At 52.1% G+C, this 22,101-nt stretch overlaps 1 protein-coding gene across 1 annotated transcript in view; it reads right to left on the bottom strand.

Annotated features, from left to right (window-relative positions):
• The window catches only part of CACNA1I (calcium voltage-gated channel subunit alpha1 I), a 138,617-nt gene that overhangs the window by 68,767 nt on the left and 47,749 nt on the right, over window positions 1-22,101 (bottom strand). Inside the window, exon 5 of the mRNA XM_017859840.1 lies at window positions 4,206-4,303. Coding sequence (XP_017715329.1) covers window positions 4,206-4,303 — 98 coding nt within the window. The remainder of the gene's footprint in view (window positions 1-4,205; window positions 4,304-22,101) is intronic.

Genomic DNA, 22,101 nt, shown 5'->3' with positions numbered 1-22,101 from the left:
TCACAGGCACACATACATTCATACCACACACACCCTCACAGTCACACACCGCTCACAGGCATATCCCCTCGCAGCACACATACACACACACACACACAGGCACACACAAACAGGCACACACCCCCAGCACACACACACAAGCACACACATGCTCAGGCATGAACATATTCATAGGCATACACACACACCCTCACAGGCAGACACACAGCACACACCCTCACAGCACACACACCTTCACAGGCACTCTCACATGTACACACTCTCACATGTGCCCATTCACGTGTGCAGGCCTTCACATATGCTCACATGTGCACACACATCCTCAGATGCACACACTGTCAGACGCAAACACACTCTCCCATGTACTTACATGTGCCCACACACCTCAAAGGCACATACCCGTGCACACCCTTCCTTGAACATACACACTTGTGCACACGCATGTCCTCACACATGTTCTCTGGTGGACACACCCTCACACCCACACACACCCTCACACAGATATAGAGAAGCCCACCTGGCAAGAGCGAGGCCTCTGCCCCGTGTCCCATCCCATGCCCCTGAGCCCGCCTCCAGCCTCAGCAGTCCCAGCACAGTGTGCTGTCCCCTGCTGGGCAGACCCTAGACCTGACAGGAGGTTCAGATCAAGATCACGCACAAACATCCCTCGTGCGCGACCCCCTGCAATGTGCACACACCTCTAAAATGTGACTGTGCCTGTGGGCTCCGTGACCTGGAGTGTGACCGTGGCCCCATGGCAGCTGCCTGCTGAGGGCATCCCCTGCCCTCCCCAGGACAGAAACAGGCAGCACTGTGGGTGGGACCCAGGAGCGACATGGCCCCCTGTGCTGCCCCCTGAAAGCCGAGGTCCCTCCCGCCCACCCAGCTGCCCACACCAGACACTCAAGGAGGACCTAGACTGGGCTCAGCAGTACCTCTCCCATCCATTTGCTGCTCTGCCTCCTGCCTGCCCCTGCCCAGTACCGGTCATTAGCTCACACTGTTCCAGGAGCAGTCCCTTGTCCAGCTCACCCGCACTGCCTGCCCGCACTCTGGTCAGGGGTGTTTCTAAAGCAACCACTTGCTAACCTCTTCCCACGCTCCCACTGCCCTCAGGCACATGGTCCATGCCCAGGCCCTGTCCTCTCCAGCCTCATGCCCCACCCCTTGGTCCACCCAGCTCACAACCCCCAGCTCCCGCAGCTCCCTCCCCAAGCCCTTTGCACTCCCTGACCTCCACGCAACTGCCACCCAGCCCTCCCCCTCCACCCACTCAATCCCCATCCTCCCCTGGGTCTCAGCTCAAACATCCCCTTCTCTGGGAGGCCTCCTGACACCAGCCCCATTCTCCCTGCCTCCTCATGCCTGGCACAGGAGCATGTACAGCTCTGTGGTCCTGGCACAGCACACAGCTCAGTACACCTGCTGACTGTGTCCATTTCACACGTCTCTTTGGAGCACCTTCTGCTCGCCAGGCAGAGTTCTGGGTGCTGAGTATACGGAGGCCACCTTTTGGCTTATTTCCCAGTAAAGGCAGGCGGGGCACGTGGGAGAAAATCACACACTGTTGGGGAAGGTGTGCTGGTTTGGTTTGGTCCTTCCTGAACTGCTGTTTGGTTACACTGGATTGCTGTGTGACCCTGGACTGGCCACGACCCTCTCTGGGCCTCAGTTTCCTCATTTGTTAAATGTAGGAAAGATGGTTTTGAACTCGGTGATCTTCAAGAAGCCCTCTGGGATTGGAGGGGATGAGAAAGACAGAGAGAAGCTGGCCCTAAAATGGTCTCTCTGCATGTCACCTCCCCACCCCCAAGGGGGTCTCCCCAGGGCAGTGGGAAGGGGCCGGACTGGTAGAGCTGAACTGCCCTTCCCACTACCGCACAGCTTTGGTTCCCACTACTCACTCGCCCTACCTCACCTCCCAACCCTTCCCAAGGACCCTCACAGTAGCACTCAGGACCCCCAGCGTTTCCTATCATATTGTGACCTTGAGACCCCAGCCCCCAGGGCCCCCTCTGTGCCCTACCCAACCCAAGCCAGTCCCTCTCAGAACAAAGCAGGATTGGGCCACCCTCCAGGCTCAGACAGCTCTGCCACCCTCCTGGTCACCTTGCTCCACAGATATCCTGAAGCATGTGGCCTCTCCTGCCCCGCCAGGCATGCCCAGACTGACCGATGCATTCTGCAAGCCCAGGGTCAGGCCAGCCCCACAGGGTACTCAGGATTGATGGACCACGGAGGTTGGCTGGGTGGGGTGGATGACAAGAGCCCCAAGGCCCCAGGGCTAGGAATTAGGGAAATGGGGATAGTACTGTCTGTGGAGGAGGAGCAGGTGCCAGGAGACCTGTACTGTTTGGCAGATGGGGAAACAGAAGCTTAGGCAGGGAAGAGAAGCAAGGGGTCAGACAGAGCCAGGAAATAAGCTGGGCTGAGGACAGACAGAACTCTGTTCAGATTCCAGCCCTGCTGCTGAATTGCTGTTTGACTTTATGTGAGCCACTTTTTACTTCTCTGAGCCTCCCACAGGTTGTTGAGCCATCAGATGTCAAGTTCCTGGACCACAGGAAGTGGGTAGATGCCTATAAAAGCCCCATGCAGCCAGGCGGGGTGGCTCACGCCTGTAATCCCAGCACTTTGGGAAGCCAATGTGGGTGGATCACCTGAGGTTAGGAGTTCAAGACCAGCCTGACCAATATGGTGAAACCCCATTTCTACTAAAAATACAAAAATTAGCCAGGGTTGGTGGCACGTGCCTGTAGTCCCAGCTACTCTAGAGGGTGAGACAGGAGGAGAACTGCTTGAACCCAGGAGGTGGAGGTTTCAGTGAGCCAAGATCGTGCCACTGGACTCCAGCCTGGGCGACAGAGCTAGACTCCGTCTCAAAAAAAAAAAAGAAAAAACAAACCCCAAACCCGGGAAGGCAGGTAGGGCCCTCATCCTCTCCTTCCCCAATCTCCACCCCATCCCTAAAAGAGAGCAGTAAGGAGTCAGAAGACCTAACTGGCTCCAGCCTTTGCTACTCACTGGCAGTACATCCCTGGGCAGGTAACCTCGTCTCCAAGTCTTAGTTTTTTCATCTGTAAAATGGGAACAGCTCACCTCCCTCAGAGTGCCTGTAAGGCTCAAAACAGGTCATGGACATGAAAATTCTGTAAGGCTGGGCAGATGTCAGGGCTTATGGTTGCAAGATAACCTCTCTTAATACTAGGTGGGTGGGTAAATGGATGGATGGACAGGTGGATGGGTGGATGAATGGATGGACAGGTGGATGTCTGGCTGACGGTACAGATGGATGAATGGACAAATGGGAAGATGGCTAGAAGGATGAGCAGATGGATGGACGGATGGACAGGTGGATGGGTGGACAGGTAGATGGATGGACAGGTGGGTGAATGGATGGATGAGTTGATGGATGGATGAGTGGGTGGATGGGTGGGTGGGTGGATGGTTGGATGGGTGATGGATGGATGGATGGGTGGATGGATGGATGGATGGATGGATGGACATGTGGATGGGTGGACAGATAGATGGATGGACAGATGGGTGGGTGGATGGATGAGTGGATGGATGGGTGGGTGGATGGGTGGGTGGGTGGATGGACAGACATGTGGATGGGTGGACAGATAGATGGATGGACAGATGGGTGGGTAGACAGATGGGTGGGTGGATGGATGGATGGATGGACAGGTGGATAGGTGGACAGGTGGATGGATGAACAGGTGACTAGGCATATGGGTGAGTAGGTACATGGATCTGTGGTGGGTGAGTGACAGAGCTCAAGTTCTAAGTCAGTCAGCACAAGTGAGGGAGTCAGGTTTCACTGCCCCAGTGAAATGCTCTATGATGTCCTCCTTCAAACTAAGCAGCTTCTTTTCCTACGGGTGCTCGCCTTGACATCCTATGAAGACCACTCCCCCATAAACCCTTTGTTCCTGAAAAGCCAGACTCCCCAGCATGCTCTCCAGGCTCTCCTGGGACTCAGAGGCATCGGGGCCACCTGCCAGTATCTTCAGGTCCATGAGCTCCATGGGAGCAGGGCACATCTGTCCAGACACCGCAGGATCCCTGCGCCCACCCAGGCCCTGGTCAGTCTTCTCCTAGTGAATGAAGCAGGGTGGGGGATGGGCACTGCCTAGGCAGACCAGGGATGGGTTGGCCAGGGATGGATCAGCCAGGAATGTGTGGACAGAGCGGGGCTGACTCACTGGGTACGCGGTTGATGGCTTTGAGGGGCCTCAGGACGCGTACAGTGCGGATGGCCGACAGGTTGATGTTCTGAAGGTCCAGGGAGTACTCAACCATCCTGCAGAGAAAGGGGAAAGAGTGAGAGATGGTGCTGGAGGCCAGCTGGGGTCAGGGCCCGGGCCACAGCATTCTCCAGCCACCTGCACACAGCTGCCCAGACAGGGCAAGTAAAGACAGCGGTCGGATCTCCAGCTACATCCGGCCAACGTGTGGCCTGGGGTTGCTTCTGTGGCCCTTGTCTCTCCCTCTGTAAATGGCGCTGGTGACAGATGTGGGCAGGTGCTCAGGGCGTGAAGGGAGCACAGACGTTGGGCCCCTGCTGTGTGCCTAGCACTGTGCCAGGTGGCTCCTGCCCTTCAGGCCCATCCTCCTGGCCCGTGGCCCATGTCAGCCCCAGTTTCCAGAGCAGCCTCTGAAAGCGGAAGGAACATCTCCTGCACCAAACAGCTCCACACCCCACAGTCCTTCCATGCTCAACCAGCCCTGCAGCTCTTTCCTCCAGAAAGTCTTCCCAGATCTCCCGCAAGAGGCAGACCTCTGACGTCCCTTCATGGTGGAAGCACAGCAAACCTCAGTTGCAGGGCACTGGGAGATGGGTCTGGCCTGCATTCCCAGGATCACCCCCCTGCCCCCATCACCAGACCCTTCCCCCAGCACCTCCCACCCCAGGACTTCAGCGCTGCTGCCAGCTCCACCTGTCACCACCCATGTCACCACTGTCAGTAGGAAATGAAGGCTTTTCCTACACGCTGCACAAACCTGTCCGACTGTTGTGAAGCCGCCACCCCCTCCCGCTGCTTGAAGAGTCATTGAGTGAAAGCTCCGTTCCCTGAAATGCCACCATCATCCATCCCCCACCCGCTGGAGCGCAGACTCAGGCTCCTGCATGCGCGCGTGCACACACACCTCCACACCTGTGTGCACACACACACGGTCACACACCTGCATACAGAGTCACATACACACACACAACCACACACCCAGTCACACACATGCACACACCTGCACACACACACGCACACACACGGTCACACACTTGCACACAGTTACACACACGCACACAGCCACACACCTGCATGGTCACACACCTGCACACAGAGTCACACACATGCAACCAAACACCCGCACAGTCACACACCTGCACACAAAGTCATACACATGCACACAACCACACACACACGCAATCACACACCCGCACACACAGACACACACCTCCACAGTCACACACGCATACAACCACACACCCACACAGTCACACACCTCCACAGTCACACATGCACACGACACACCCACACATAGTCACACACCTCCACAGAGTCACACACATGCATACAACCACATACACACACACAGTCACGTACACAGCCACACACCCGCACACAGTCACGCACCCCCACAGTCACACACATGCACACCACACACTTGCACACACATACACTTACACACAGAGTCACACACATGCACACAACCACACACCCACACAAACACAAACATACGCACACAACTGCACACCTGCACACACACACACTCCCTTCTTGGACATCCTCATACATGCACCCTCCTACTCAAGCCCAAACGCAGATGAGGGGGAGTGACCCAAAAAAGTGACAGAGACCTAGAACTGGAGACAGAGACCTAGAGCTAGAGACAGAGACCTTGGGGACCTGAGGGGGAGGGAGGAAAGAGAGAGGGGGAGCTGGCAGAGAGAAGGGAGAGAGAAGGGGGGCAGGGGAAGGAGCAGGAGGAGGGAACAGAGGGTTGAGGGAGGGGCGGGGAGAGGAGGGGGTGCGGGGGGAGGCGGGCAGCAGCCAGGCAGAGAGGGTGAGGGCCGACGGTGACCTGGAAGGGGCAGCAAGGGAGCGGGACTGCATGAGGATTCTGCGCGTGGGTGAGCCCAACTGTCATTTTCACATTTTGTAGAAAGAGCTCTCCAGGCAGCCGGGAGACACGTGTGACGGAGGGGCTGCGGGGGTGGCACACACAGGCACATAAACAGGTGCTGGCACCCGCGGGGCCCAGGACTGCCGAGTCCCATCGCAGGCAGCCAGGACCAGCTCCAGCCAGCCCTCCCCACCATGCCACACCCCCACACAGACGCGGCCCCTCTTCCTCCTGCCTTGGTTTTCCAGATCCTGTGGGGGGCGGGGTGGGGGAGAGTCAGTCCCTAGGGAGAGCTGGGAACGCCCTCAGGCTCAGTTCATGCTTTGCTGGATGAGCTGGAGGTGGGGGCTCCCAGCCCACACCAGACTGAACCCACCCATGTGCTGCCTTCCCAGGGCCCAGAGGGCACACCTGCCCAGCTCTGGCAGGCACTCATCGAGGACTTGTTCCCATCCCCATGAAGCCTCGCCATGAAAATAAACAGATGCCTGCAAGATGGATGGGTAGACAGAAAAGCAAGGCTGTTTGAGGCCCTACTGGGTGCCCGGCACTGTTCTCTTTACCTGTGGGAACCCATTTCAATCTCCACTCATTTGAGCGTGGGCCCATTACTCTCTCCTGCCACAGCCTCTCTCCACTCCACCGCAGACCAGGGCAAGCCACATCCATGACTGCCTCACTGAGAGAGCCCTTGGAATGACCCCCTGCTGGTCCCTAACTCCCATCCCCCACAGGGCCACCCAGCTCCACCTTCCCCGCCCAGTCTAGGACTGTTGGCTCTCAGTTAAGTGAGGGCATCAACCATGGCCCCTGCTCCAGGATAGGCTGGGGGGTAAGAATGCCCCCGTGCACAATTCAGCCCCTTGATGACAAAGAGTGTTTTCTTTTTTTCTTTTTTTTTTTGAGACGGAGTTTCACTCTTGTTGCCCAGGCTGGAGTGCAGTGGCACTATCTCGGCTCACCACAACCTCCGCCTCCCGGGTTCAAGCGATTCTCCTGCCTCAGCCTCCTAAGTAGCTGGGATTACAGGCACGCACCACCATGCCCAGCTAATTTTGTATTTTTAGTAGAGATGGAGTTTCTCCATGTTGGTCAGGCTGGTCTCGAACTCCCAATCTCAGGTGATCCACCCGCTTTGGCCTCCCAAAGTGCTGGATTACAGGCACGAGCCACTGTGCCCAGCCGACAGAGTGTTTTCTTGCATTTTGTGTTTCTCTACAACAAGGGGTGGCAGGAAAAGACTGACCCCGGGGTCTTCAATGAGATATGAGTTGTGACTGGATGTCACAGGGGGGCCCACGATGACCCAGTTAGTAACTTTAGGATCTGAACACCTCCCAGACCCCAGCTTTGCCACAGGAGGCTGATCAGACACATGTGCTCTTGGCTACAGACTTGGGCAACCTCCCCGCCATCCGCCCCAATCTTGGAGGGGAACGGAAGCAGCCGCTGCCTGGCAGTGCATCTGAAGCTCCCAGACACTCTGAGCTGGTCCAAATAGGACAGACCCGGAGCAACACACTGGCCCATCCCCTTCCCCTCACCCTGTACCTGACCCTGTGGGTCTTCAGCACAGGAACACACCTTCAGTCTACGTCTGCGGCAAACATTCCCCAAATTCCCCCTGAGAACCCACCAGGTACAGCCCTCAGACCCCGGTGAAAAGTTCCCCCAAGAAAACGTTCCTGTAGAATCTGGTGTCAAGATCTTAGCTCTGAGCTTCCTGGCAACCAAGTCAAAAAAGGAAATATGATGTTACTGAGTTCTTAGCAGCATGAAAGGTCTTGACACTGTAGATCCTTCCAGGGAATCCATTTCCTTAAACATTTCTACTGGGTCCTAACTCTTACTTCTCCACTTCATGAACCATTTGGGGGTATTCTGCGGTGGTTGCATCTCCTGTCTGGGGGAATGAGACAGCGTATAAATGCATTCAGTGAGGAAGAAACATAGGTGCACAGTGAAGAATTGAGTAGTTCTCATTCTTCTCTGAGCAGAAGAGGTTAGAGAGGAGGACACCGGACAAGGATGGAGAGAGAGGAGGGAAGAGGGAAGAGCACTTATTTGGGAGGGAGGAACTGTGGGTTTAAGTCTCTGTCCCGGGAACCTCGCTGTCTTGACAATGACTCCATGCACCAATCGGCCCAACCTGGGACAGCCTGCTGACAGTTCCACCCTCCCTGTCTTAGCCCGGATCACCAGCCCTCTGTCCCGACAGTGGCACAAGCCTCCCAATTGCCCTCCTGACCCCTGCTTCCTCCCCTACGTCCCTTCCTCAGTCAGCAGAAATCTCCTAAACTCAGATCTAGCTGTGTCACTCCCACTTAAAACCCTCAGTGACTCCCCATTGCCTTCAGAACAAAGAGACCTTCAAGGCCCTCCGTAATCTGGCCTCAGTCCATCTCCCCTGAGTCTCTGCTCATCCTAGGTGCCGAGTTAGGCACGAGCACCATGTCTCAATTTTTGCTGAGGCCACCTGGGATGGTAGAAGCTATCTCCCTCCCCTTCTCCTCTTTCCACCCCAGTGACAGCCAAGACAGCTGGGACTTCCTGCCCACATTCCAAAAAGAGAAGGTAAGGAAGGGCCGCCCTGTGGGCTGACTCCCCTCAGGCCCCAAATAAGACATCGCTTACGGGGGTGAGAAATTAATTCCTAATTACATAGTTACTTTATCACGCAACTTCAGTGCTAAAAGTCTAAAAAAGAAATCAACAAAACCTCCCCACTACCTCCTGCCAGCTCCTAAGCGCTTAATTAGGTAAGCAATGTTGCTTTAAAGAGAGCACTTCCATCCTGAAGTCTCCCCAGGAGGAGGTGGCTGTCTTCTGGGGAGAGGGGCTCCAGTGTGGCCAGGCTGGTGGAGGGACCGTGCCAAGGAGGGTAGGGAGGGCGGACATCATTTCTTCCCAGCACCTTCTACTTCGACCTTATTCCTTGAAGAGCCTCCCTCCCCAGCTCCTGGCTCCTAGCAGAGGTCCAGAGACCCAGGCCTGGTCCACCAGAGGATCCCATGCCCCCAGCCGGGCCACCATGGTTGGTTCAGGATAGGCATGTGATCTCTGGTGGACCACGAAGGCAGCCCAGCCCACGAGCGAGGACTGCAGAGAAGAGGTCCTCTCCCTGACTGAGCCACAGCCTGCAAATGCGGAGGCCACCGTGGCTCCGTGGTGGCCTGAGAATTTTGCCAACATAAAGGAAGAGTGAAGCAAGAGCTGGAGAGAGGCAGGCTCCTGACCGCATGCTTGGAGGCCCTCCCTCCAGCTGAGCCCAGATCCCTTACCTACCCTCTGCTCTCCCCGGTTATTTGAACCAGTGTCTTCCTTTTGGGTTCTAGGTCCTGCTTGTACTGTTTCTGTCAACTGGAACTCAGGGTCCTGGTTGGTTTAGAAAGGTTATCTGAGCACTCACTACCTGCCACGAGCTTCATGCCACTTCCATCAAGTACTCCTCTCTCAGTTGGATTACGGCACCCACTGTAGATGAGGAAACTGAGACAGAAGGGGCCCATGTCAGGCCAGGCATGGTGACTCATGCCTGTAATCTCAGTACTTTGCAAGGCCGAGGCAGGTGGATTGCCTGAAGTCAGGAGTTCAAGACCAGCCTGGCTAACACGGCAAAACCCTGTCTCTACTAAAAATATAAAAAAAAAAAAATTAGCTGGGCATGGTAGCGCATGCCTATGTAATCCCAGCTACTCAAGAGGCTAAGGCAGGAAAATCGCTTGAACTCAGGAGGCAGAGATTGCAGTGAACTGAGATTGTGCCACTGCACTCCAGCCTGGGCTATAAGAACAAAACTCCGTCTCAAAAAAGAAGGGATTCATGTCCCACAGTCAGGTACCAAGGGACCCAGGAGCTCTGTGTGACCTGCCCCCTCTCCCACTGCATCAGTCACCAGCAAGGCCAGAGCAGGCCAGTGTCTCCGGCTCAGGAGCATGACCCTCTGCTGACCAGGTGGGCGGAAGGCACAATGCCCACCACAGCACTAGGACCAGGGCCAGCATCCTCCAGGGCAGTGCCACCCGATGGTCAGAGTACAGAGCTGGGTTCCAATGCCAGCTTGCTGCTTGTGCACCATGTGACTTTGGGCAAGTCACTGACCTGAAACGTGTTCATATACAGATCTAGTGCTCAAGGAACAGCCAAGAAATGTGAGCTATTATTGTATCGCAGCCTCAACTGTTACCTCAGTTCACACGCGCCCACGAATCACATGAGGCCCTCTCCAGACCCCACCCACAGGCAGAGATGAGCTCTTCTGCCTGGTGTCCCACTGATCCTCGATGAGGGCACCTCTGGGCGCCTGTCCCTGTTCCTCAGAGCAGGGGCTGACTCAGAGCCCCCGCTGGGTCCCCAGTGCCCAGCCCAGGTTCTGACTTAGAGGTGGATTCCCTGTGTGAGCTTGTCAAACAAATAATTTGAGGGACAAGATCAGAAAAAAAGAAAAGAAAAGAAAAAAGAAAAAAAAAAAAAGCTTGGAGCTGACAAGAAGCCACAAGAAATGACTGAGGTTTAACATCTTTCCAGGAAATACCCCGCCCAGGGGATGATTTCTGTGTGCGGCTGATAAAAATAGGGTGTTTCCTCAATCTTCACAAGGGGCCCACGGGGGCTTTCTTAAAATGTGATTTAAGATGTAGCTAATGGAAGGGAAGCTGAGATGCTGGAAATCACAGATCATCTGTCAGGAGGCAGCTCTGTGATGACTCAGGCTTGTGTTGGTTGATAACTAGACCACCAGCCATTGCCAATATCCGGGACCCAGCACACAGTAGGTGTTCTGTGGAGAGAGGGAGGGAAGTGGGGAGAGGAGGAAGGAAATAATGGAGAGGATTTGGGGGTAATAACATTAACCCTTGACTGTGGCCAGCACCTCATGATTTATGGGTCCTTTCACCCATTGCTATGGTCTGAATATTTATATCCACCTAAAATTCATATATTGAAATTCTATTCCCCAAGGTGATGGTATTAGGGCCTTTGGGGAGGTGATTAGATCATGAAGGCAGAGCCCTCAAGAATGAGATGAGCACCTTTTTATTTTATTTTATATACAATTTTTTTTTTTTTTTTTTTTTTTGAGATGGAGTCTCACTCTGTCGCCCAGGCTGGAGCGCAGTGGTGCAATCTTGGCTCACTGCAACCTCTGCCACCGGGTTCAAGCAATTCTCCTGTCTCAGCCTCTCGAGTAGCTGGGATTACAGGCGTCTGCCACCACACCCAGCTAATTTTTTGTAGTTTTTAGTAGAGACGGGGTTTTGGCCAGGCTGGTCTTGAACTCCTGACCTTGTGATCCACCCACGTTAGCCTCCCAAAGTGCTGAGATTACAGGTGTGAGCTACTGCACCGGGCAGCACCTTTTTAAAATAGGCAAAAGGAAACTCATCCGCCCCTTCATGTGAGGACTGAAGTGAGGACTCAGTGAAAAGACTCATCTATGAGGAAGTGGCCCCCACCAGACATCGAATCTGCCAGCACCTTGATCTTGGACTTCCCAACCCCCAGAACTGTGAGAACTAGATTTCTGTTGTTTATGAGCCACCCAGTTTATGGTATTTTGCCGGAGCACCCCAAACAGACTAAGACACCTGTCTTAGTCCGTTTTTTGCTGCTGTGACAGAAGTAGAAAGACTGGATGATTTATTTTTTAAAAATAAATTAATTCGGTTTATGATTCTGGAGGTTGGGAAGTCCAACATCAAGGAGCCGCATCTGGTGAGGGCTTTCTTGCTGTGTCATCGCATGGCAGAAGGGTAAGAAAGTGTGTGTGAGAGAGGCCAGGGGCCAAACTCATCCGTATCAGGAACCCACTCCCACAATAACCATCCCACTCCCACAATAATGGCATTAATGCATCCACAAGGGGTGAGTCCTCATGACCTGGCCACTTCTTAAAGGTCCTACCTCTCAACTCTGTTGCATTTAGGATTAGGTTGCCAACACATGAACTATGGGAGACACATTCAGACCACAGCAACACCCATAGTTCCTTACACAAACCTATGAGGCCAAAGAACAGAGGTGATTAAGCCCACTTGACTGATGCTCTGAAACCAACTCAGGCCAAGCTCAGAGTACAAGGGGGATTTAGGGGAAGAATGCTGGGTTGGCCACAAAGTTGAAGGATGGGCTGCAAAGATAGAACCCAGGCAGGTGGGAACCAGGGCAACTCCAGGAACCTCAGTGGCAGAAGACCTGGACCTTCTCTCTCCAAGCCTCCATTCAGGTGACTTTACTCCAGTGGTTTATCTCTGGGTAGAGTTGCCAGATAAATAGAAGCTTCCCAGTTAAATCTGAGCTTCAGATAAACAATGAATAATTTTAGTATATGCTTCATGATGTCTGCCTCCCATGAAACTTAGCTCCATTACTCCAGAGTAGTCTTGGCAGCATGCAGGTGGGAACGGCTGCTGGGAACCAGAGAGTGGGCTCTGTGTGGGGCAGAGATGCTTTCAGCTCTACCAGAGCCTGGGGGAAACATTCTTCTCAGGGGACTCACCTCACTGCTTTCTGAGGGCTAGTGAGGCTTCCAAGTCCTCAGAGGCAAATCAACTGCTTACATTTCAGCCTCTGGAAAGGTACAACTCCTTCATGTCATGGGTGAGCACGAGGCCTGGGGGCAGCCAGACCTGAGCAATCCCAGATCTGATCCACAAAGGCTGAGCGTGTCCTGAGGCAGGCTACCAATCTTTCTGAGACGCCATTTTCTTATCTGCAAAGTGGGGTTAACAATACTAATTTCTGGGGATTGTGAGGATGTAACACCATCATGGGTGTAAGCCCAGATCAGTCAGTTAATGATAGTTCACGGTAGGCCACCTAAACGGCTTGGTTGCCACCAGCCAGGGTGCCCTTGTAAACTCCAAGAGTAACAAGACCTGGCCTGGGGTCCTCCCTGTCCAGCATCCCTTTCCAGCCTCCCCACCCCCAGCCATGTGGTAGGGGCAGCGCTGACACATCCTGCCAGGGGTGGGCCTTCACCTCTGTCTGGCCTATAGGAGCTCTGCCCACCCCTCCCTCAGTGATTGGCTTAGGGATGAGCACGTGCCCCACGCCAGCCAATCCAAGCCAAAGAGGCTCAGTTTCGGTACTGGTTGGAACTGCTGGGAAAGAAAAGGTGTCTCTGAACTGGAGGGAGTCTGCTCTGAGCCCCGAGCTGCGAGCCCCAAGCTGCCTGCCACCACCCTGCCACCGAGAGAGCTCCAGGGATGGAAGTCAGCACAGACTAGCAGAGCTGTGGGATGGGAGCACATACCATCTAGAGACATCTTTCAGGATTCTAGAGCAAGCGAGCCCTGAAGCTGGAGACCCCTTGGCTTTTCAGTAGAGGAGATGGTAGACTCCCTTAAACCAGGTTCAGAGTTTCCGTCCCATGTAACAGAGATAGTCCTTCCTGATTCATGATTGACTCATGTCAGGCACCTCAGCCCATGGCCAGAGAATCTCTGGTGACTTCCCCCAACATCACACATGGCAGCTACCATCCTGTTTCCATGGAAACGAGCCTCCACAGTGACCATCACCCTCTCTCCTACCCCATCCCATATGCAAATGAGAAAAACACACTAAGGTTCCCACTGGAACCTTCCCCAGTCCACGCCCACCCAACAGCAGCTCAGCTTAAAGAAAATGGCTGCAGATATCCTCTCCCCAGATCTTTAGTGCCTGGGTGCAACAGACAGGAAACAAACATGTAATGATGCCTCCACAGCTCTGGGGACTTCAGGATGACTAGCCTTGGCCCTGCCCTCAGAGCACCCAGTGCATCTGAGCATCCACAGCCGCAGGGCAGACAGACCTGTAAGTCCAGGATAGATCAGAGTGTACAATCAATGACAATACCAGAAGGGTGCCCTGGGCTTCAAGACATTCGGAGGGTTTCCCGTACCCACCAATACTGCACACAGAGCTGTGCAGGAAGGCCAGCTCCAAAGGCATCCCAGTGGTCGCCTTCTGATCCCTATGACTACAGCCGGATCTGCTGGCAGGCGCTGGGCTCTGTGGAACTTGTATAGGTTGGTATTGACGTTAGAGATCTCAATAGAGCCCTGCCCCTGCCCAGCCAGTGCAGGCAGAGCTCCAGAAGCTCTGACCAGGGCTTGGAGACACGGTCGAGCCACAGCTTTGGCAGAGGGTGAGTGAAGAAACTAAGGCTTGAGGAATGTGGCTGACTCGGAGTGCCCCCACGATGTGCATTCTCTCTCTTTTGACCTTATCTGACCCCAGGGAACAACTCTTGTTTGATTTAGCCAAGTTTAATGCTTTGTGCTTTCCTAGCCTCGCTGCAGCTCAGGTGTCCATCAGACCCAGTTCTGACCAAATGCACTAGGGAAGGGAAGGATCCTGGAAAGAATATCTCATTTTCCTGACCCAAGTGGACATGTCCTGTCACTCTTCACCCTTCCTTCCTGTCTAATTCAGACATGACACCCACGGCTTCACCAGCTGCCTTGTGACCATGAAAGAAAGGCCTGGAAAATCACAAGGATGTCAGCCCCCACACTGCAGAACTATCACCAGTAACCAGAACCTTGTGTTATGTCAGAAAAAAACATTATTCAGGATTCAGGATTTGCTTAAACCACTGTTGGTTGGGTTTTCTATTACTTGCAGCCAAATGCATCCCGGACAAATACACCCAGCAAGTCACACTGAACCAGGACTCAATCCTAGCCGGTGGAGCTAACCTTCCTGAGTTCAACTCCTGACTCTGCCCCTTACCAGCCTGTGACCTCAGGCAAGTTACTTCCTGTCACTGCCTCATCTGTCTGACCACAGCCCTCACAGGGCTTGTCTGACCGTTCAACAAGATGATGCACAGTGTGAGCACTCAGCAGTCGGCGTCCTTATTTTTATCACACTCCTGGAGGAGGCATCAGAGAATTAAATTCTCTTTGCCTTTTAAAGTCCCACTGATGGGGCACTTTGGACAAAAGGAACTCTCAGCCAGCAACCTCAGCAGGGACATACCTGCCTGATCTTTCTAGAAAGCCCTAGCCCAGAGCTGAGGAACAATTCTTAGTGGCTTTTTATTTCCCAAGAGCCTGTAAGAGTCCGGGTGGACAAGCCGTTCCCAGCATGCATTCCAGAGACCCTGTTTCCAGGGTACAATAAATACTTTTTTTGTCTTTTTTTTTTTTTTTTTTTGAGACAGGATCTCACTCTGTCACCCAGGCTGGAATGTAGTGGCACAATCTTGGCTCACTGTAACCTCCACCTCCCAGCCTCAAGTAATCCTCCCACCTCAGCCTCCTGAGTAGCTGGGACTATAGACACACCCCCTTTTTTTTTTTTTTTTTTTTTTTTTAAGCTGGGGTTTCACCATGTTGCCCAGGCTGATCTCAACCTTCTGAGCTCAAGCAATCCATTCACCTCGGCCTCCCAAAGTGCTGGAATTACAGGCAAGAGCCACTGCACTCAGCCCAGGATACAGTAAGTCCTAACCCAGCCTCTCCTTCTCACTCTCTAGCCAAAGTGCTAAGTTACTGATGTTACTGGTATCTTTATTAATACTATTAATGATCACAGAAATTCTTTTTTTTAAAAATGTTTTAAAGAGATGGGCTCTCGCTATGTTGCCCAGACTGATCTCGAACTCCTGGGCTCAAGAAATCCTCCCGCCTCAGCCTGCTGAGTAGCTGAAACAATTGGCACACACCACTGGATCAGGTGATCACAGACGTTCTTTTTTTTGAGACTGAGTCTCACTCTGTCACCCAGACTGGAGTACAGTGGTGCGATCTTAGCTCACTGCAACCTCTCCACCTCCCGGGTTCAAGCTATTCTCCCGCCACCCAAGTAGCTGGGACTACAGGTGCATGCCACTATGCCCGGCTAGTTTTTGAATTTGTATTTGTATTTCTTTCTTTTTTTTTTTTTGAGATGGAGTTTCACTCTCATTGCCCAGGCTGGAGTGCAGTGGTGCGATCTGGGCTCATGGCAACCTCCGCCTCCTGGGTTCAAGCAGTTCTCCTGCCTCAGTCTCCCAAGTAGCTGGAATTACAGGTGTCCGCCACCATGCCCAGATAATTTTTTTGTATTTTTAGAAGAGACAGGTTTCACCATGTTGGTCTTGAACTCCTGACCTCAGGTGATCCACCTGCCTTGGTCTCCCAAAGTGCTGGGATTATAAGTGTGAGCCACCATGCCCGGACTAATTTTTGTATTTTTAGTAGAGATGGGGTTTCATCATGTTGGCCAGGCTGGTCTCAAACTCCTGACCTCAGGTGATCTGCCCCCCTCAACCTCCCAAAGTGCTGGGATTATAGGCATGAGCCACAGGGCCCAGCCAATCACAGAACTTCTTACATAGAGTTCCCACTGTTTTGTTCACAAAGCACTTCTACCTGTCATGAGAATTATTCAAATCCTGGACACAGATGCAGAGATGGAGCCCTCCCTATTTCTCTTCCCCTTCCTGTGGTTCCCAGACTGGGAATCATGACCTCTACCTTTCAGTGCTCCTGATTAGGGGCTGCTGTGACAGTCGAATGAGCTGTAGTTTCTCCACTGGTGGCCCACAGACCACATCAGGGCCACCTGGACGTTTGGTTAAAATGCAGATTTCTAGGCTCTGCCATGCCTGCTGGTAGTGGATCCCTGAGCTAAGGACCAGAAATCTGCATTTTAACACATGCCCCAGTGATCCTGCTGCTCCCTGAAGTTGGAGGAGCATTGAGAAGGGGTGAAAGGCTATGCATGTGTTTGGGGAGTGGGGTGGTTGCCCATTCCTGATCTGTGCACACCCCTCCCTCAGCTGTTCCATTCTCCACACGGTCAGAAGCTTTCCAAGTCTTTCAGATGTAAGGTGGCTCCTGTTCTATGTACTCATCCAAGTCAGGGCTCACATCAGCCATGTCCTTGGCAAGCCTCATTCTGGAGAGGTCCCAGCAGCCTCACCCTCTACCCCTGGCTCACCCCCAGAGACCAGACAGCAGATTTCTTGGGGAAGCTTTTAACAGAAGTGCCCAGGCCTCTCCCCACAGGTGTCAACGGCCATTTTGTTTCTGGCTGGGGGAGGAGACAGAATTACCACCATGATGCACCAAGGGAGATACATAGATAAAGAACATCTCAAGTTTAACAAGAATGTGATCGAATAGTTCATGACCTCCTAATGGACAGAGGCAGAAAAGTGTAACTTAAATGATAAGACAAAGAGTTGGGACTGGCCAGACACAGTGGCTCACACCTGTAATCCCAGCATTTTGGGAGGCCGAGGAGGGTGGATCACTTGAGGTCAGGAGTTCAAGACCAGCCTGGCCAACATGTTGAAACCCCATCTCTACTAAAAATACAAAACTTAGCCAGGCATGGTGGCGCATGCCTATAATCCCAGCTACTCGGGAATCTGAGGCATGAGAATTGCTTGAACCTGGGAAGCTGAGGTTGCAGTGAGCCGAGATGATGCCACTGCACTCCAGCCTGGGCAATAGAGAGAGACCCTGTCTCGAAAAATAATAATAAATAAAAGAGTTGGGTTCAACCAAACACGAATAGAGATGATGACAGGGGCTTTGTCACACACTGGAAGAGTCTAGTGCGGTGCCACAGGACTCGCTGTCCTGAGCTGTGCGAGTACAGGAAGTGCATGGAATGGGCTGCTGCCTCAGGACTCCAAGAGGCCACGGTGAGATGAAATCAACAGCAATACGTGCAAAGTTTGTCACGTGGGTTTTAAAAATCACCGACTTAGTTCCAGGGTGGGAAAGACCTGGTTTGGAGAGTGAATGTGACCTGATGGCAAAAGGGAGCATGACCACTCCCCAGGTCACCGCAATCCCACACTTCACTGGGGCAAGAACAGCCCATTCGCTCTACCCCATAAGCCGTCATTGGGAGGGTGGGATCCTGTTCTCCCGCCAGGGACAGAGACAGTCTGAAGCAAGTCCAGCAGATGAGGGATGAACGCTGTCCTATGACAAACAGTGGAGGGCTAGGGACATTTCATCTGGAAGGGGAGACTTGAGGAGGACAGGAACTTCTGAAGGATGGCTGTGAGTTTGTCAGTGAGACCATCCCTGCAGCCTCTGGGCCTTTCCTGTGCAATCAAGCCCATGCCCCTTCTCTGGTCTCATCTCTTAGGACCCACCCCACAGAAACCCTGGGCTCCAGCATCCCCTGCCACTCACCCTTCCCTTTCTCATACGCCCCTTCGAGCCTCCCACATGCTTCCCCCTGCCTGAAACTCCCTTTCCCCCAGCTCTCTGCCTGACCAGCTCTTACCTATCCCAGGTCTGTCCCTCAGGGTGACATACAGAGACATCCCTCCCCCAATCAAAAGCAGGGCCCCATTCCATGACCTGATGGCCCTCTATACTTCTTGATGATAGCATGGATCCCAATTTAGACTTTAGCTGTGGTGATATGTTTTATTTCTGTTTTCCAAACTGAAAGTTCCATGAAATCACAGGGCATGTCTTGTTCATCTTCGTGCCCCCACTGCCCTGCCCAAGGTCTGGCATGTAGCAGATGCTCAGTAAAGGTCGATTGAGTGAATGAATGAATGAATGAATGGTACCATCCGGTGGGAGCCACAGGAAGATCAGTTTCAGCTCCGTGAAAGAAAGCTTTCTAGTGCATTCGGATGTCCTAGTCTGAGACCAGCCGCCTGGTGAGGCACTGCGCTCCCTGCAGGGGCAGCCTGGGAACAGAGGCAGGCCCTGGTATCAGACACATCTGCCATAAGGGTTACACCAGATGTGGAGATGAAGGCCGTGACCTCTAAGGAATCTTCCAACTCGGAGGTGTATGTCTGCCTCCACAGCTTGAAGAAAGAGCCAGTAATTAATTTGTGGAAGGGGAGGTACAGGAAGGGAGGAAATAGGCTGGTTATTTGGGAAACAGAACATTTATAACACCATGCCTGGGTGGGACTGCAGGGGATGGGTGGGCGGCTCTGGGGACAGGTCTTGGGTGGGAGGGGAACTGGAGGGCTGGGCTCTGGAGCCAGGGTTGTGACTCCCCATCCTGTCCTCTCCACCCACGCCGTCCCTGGACACAAAGGACAGGAACGACCTTGAGCACGGGGTGGTCCTGTTCACCTGAGTTCCCAAATCCAGCACATAGCTGGACAGTGAGTGCTCATGACTCTAGCAAAAAAGTCAGCTGAGCATGGTGGCTCATACCTGTAATCCCAGCGTTTCGAGAGGCCAAGGTGGGAGGATCGCTTGAACCCAGGAGGTCACATAGTGAGACCTTGTCTCTACAAAAAAATTAAAAAGTTAAAAAAAAAAAAAAGCCGGGCATGGGGTATATGCCCGTAGTCCCAGCTACTTGGGAGGCTGAAGTGGGAGGATCACCTGAGTCCAGGGAGGGCAAGGCTGCAGTAAGCTGTGATCGCACCACTGCACTCCAGCCTGGGTGACAGAATGAAACTGTCTCAAAAAAAGTCTCCTTTGCATCTATCCCCCAGCCAGGACCACCTACATCATTGTGGGACTTGGTGCAAAGTGAAGATGCAGGGCCCCTTGTTCATAAATGATTAAGAATTTCAAAATAGTGACAGCAGAGTATGAACCCAAGCATGGGGCCCTGTGTGACTGCACACATTGCATGTCGGCCCCATGCCCAGCCCTCCCTGATCTCCCAAGAGTGCTGGCCTGCAGACCTCGCCTCATTCAGCCCCCATCTCGAGGGCCAAGAGAAGATGTCAAACTGAGAGCTCACCATGGAGCTGAAGCTAGGCAGCTCTTCACTCTGCTCAGCTTAGAGCCTCATCGTCTTTATTTATAAATACGAGCAGACAGGAAAGAATCGCTAAACAATACAGAATGCTTCAAGTCAAAAGGGCAGCGTGGGGGTGCCCATGGGAGTCAGACAGTGGAGCCAGCAGAACAAATGACTTCCCTGAAACAAGAGTTAGGAAAAATTATTCTAGAACTTGGAAATATGGCAAAGGGAAGGCACTATTTCTCACAATGTCATTCTGAAGCATAATTTAACAGGCCATTTAAAGATTATTTCATTATCCAGGGGGAATATACTTTTGTTTGATTCACAATTTCCTGTTCACTAAAGGTCTGGATGTTGTGAAATTACATTTTAACTTGTAGATTTTTATCTGGCAGATGTATGTGATTTCTGCCCAAAAGAAAACTCCAAAGGCTATGGTTTATTACCCTGTAGGTCATTAACCAGCTTTGACTCCAATCTCACTTTCTTCCTACATTATTTCTCCCATGTCTGTTTTCCTAATTCTGCTGATTATCATCTGCTGAGTTTCTACTCCTTAACGAGCTAGATAAATCTGTCATATATGTTCATTCTAAGATTTGTGTAAGAGTCACTTTTTTTTACCTTTTCAGAAATTATACTTTGATACAGGGTTACTTCCAGAATCATGAAAAGACTTTGAAGAAGCCTAATTAGTATATAAGGAGATTCAGGTGAATATTGTATTTATAAAACAAGAACAGGCATCCATAAAACAAGAACAGGCACAAGGTGCTCTGAAAACAAGAAATCCAAAACAAGAAGTGTTCCTGAGAATTAAAAAGACACTGAGGAAATGAATTATTCCATAGGGGCAGTGAATAGGAGAAAGGACATTGCTGAAAAGCCCACTTGTGATTCAGAAGCCCAAGTCAAAGATTTCTCTCATATTACAGACAAAATCTGTGAAAGAAAAGGGCAAAGCCATGCAGAAAAGATAGAGGATAGAATTATCTATATAACGTGAATTGCAGAAGGAGATAGCAGAGAATAATGGGCCATAGCCAAAGAAGAGATGGAAGAACCTTCTTCTGAGATGAAGGAAAGCATGAATCTTTTTTTTCTTTCTTTTTTTTTTTTTAGACAGGGTCTCGCTTTGTTGAAGACTAGAGTGCAGTGGCACGACCACTGCTCACTGCAGCCTTGACCTCCTGGGCTCAAGGGATACTCCAGCCTCAACCTCCTGAGTAGCTGGGACTACAGGAGTGTACACCACACCCAGCTAATTTTTTACTTTTTGTAGAGATGGGGTCTCACTTATATTGCCCAGGCTGGTCTCAAACTCCTAGGCTCAAGGAATCCTCTTGCCTCGGCCTCTCAAAATGCTGGGATTACAGGGGTGAGCTACTGCACGTGGCCAAAAGCACCAGTCTTGAGTTCTCTAAGGTCCCACTTAGATCTGCCCTAGAGAAAGGTCTGATCCTGAAGGTAAAGAGAAAAGCCCACAAGCTTCTAGTCAGGAAAAAGAAGGTCATCTTCCAAGAAACAGGAACCAGACCTATAGTGGACTCACGTGCAATACTATAGTGTAGGTTTGAATGGCAGGATGTGTGCAAGGTTCTGACTCTAGAACATCACAAATAACTGTCCTCCACACTCAAAGATCAAAGGAATATATGTCTGGACAGGCAAGATTGAAAAATGACACTATCCAAACATCTTTTCTTTAAAAAAAAAAAAAAAAAAAAAAAAACTACTTAAGGATGTTCTCCAGCCAAACCAGAATAAGAATGAAAATGAAGAACGTGACTAAGAGGAGGATACAGTGCTCAGGAAACCACAGGAAACCAGAGTAGCTTCCATTCAGGTCTAAGTGACTGTTGACAATGTGGTTGTAAAACTGAATACAGCGATTGAGAGAAGATGCTTAGAGGCCAGGTGTGGTGGCTCACACCTGTAATCCTAGCACTTTGGGAGGCTGAGGTGGGAGGACTGTTTGAATCCAGGAGTTCAAGACCAGCCTGGGCAACATAGTGAGACCCTGTCTCTATAGAAAAGAAAAGAAAAAAGAAAAGAAAAATTAGCCAGGGTTGGTGGCACATGCCTGCAATCCCAGCTACTCAGGAGGCTGAGGTGGGAGGATCCTTTGAACCTGGGAAGTCAAGGCTGGAGTGAGCTGTGATTGCATCACTGCACTCCAACCTGGGTGACAGAGTGAGACCCTGTCTCAAAAAAGGAAGGAAGGAAGGAAGGAAGAAAGGAAGGAAGGAAGGAAGGAAGGAAGGGGGGGAGGGAGGGAGGAGGGGAGGGAGGGAGAGAGGA

The sequence above is a fragment of the Rhinopithecus bieti genome, unplaced genomic scaffold, assembly GCF_001698545.2.
Source record: "Rhinopithecus bieti isolate Rb0 unplaced genomic scaffold, ASM169854v2 scaffold_51734, whole genome shotgun sequence".
Taxonomy (NCBI): Eukaryota; Metazoa; Chordata; class Mammalia; order Primates; family Cercopithecidae; genus Rhinopithecus; species Rhinopithecus bieti.
Note: the sequence above shows the minus strand (reverse complement) of the source record. Positions and strands in the feature narration are given on the sequence as shown.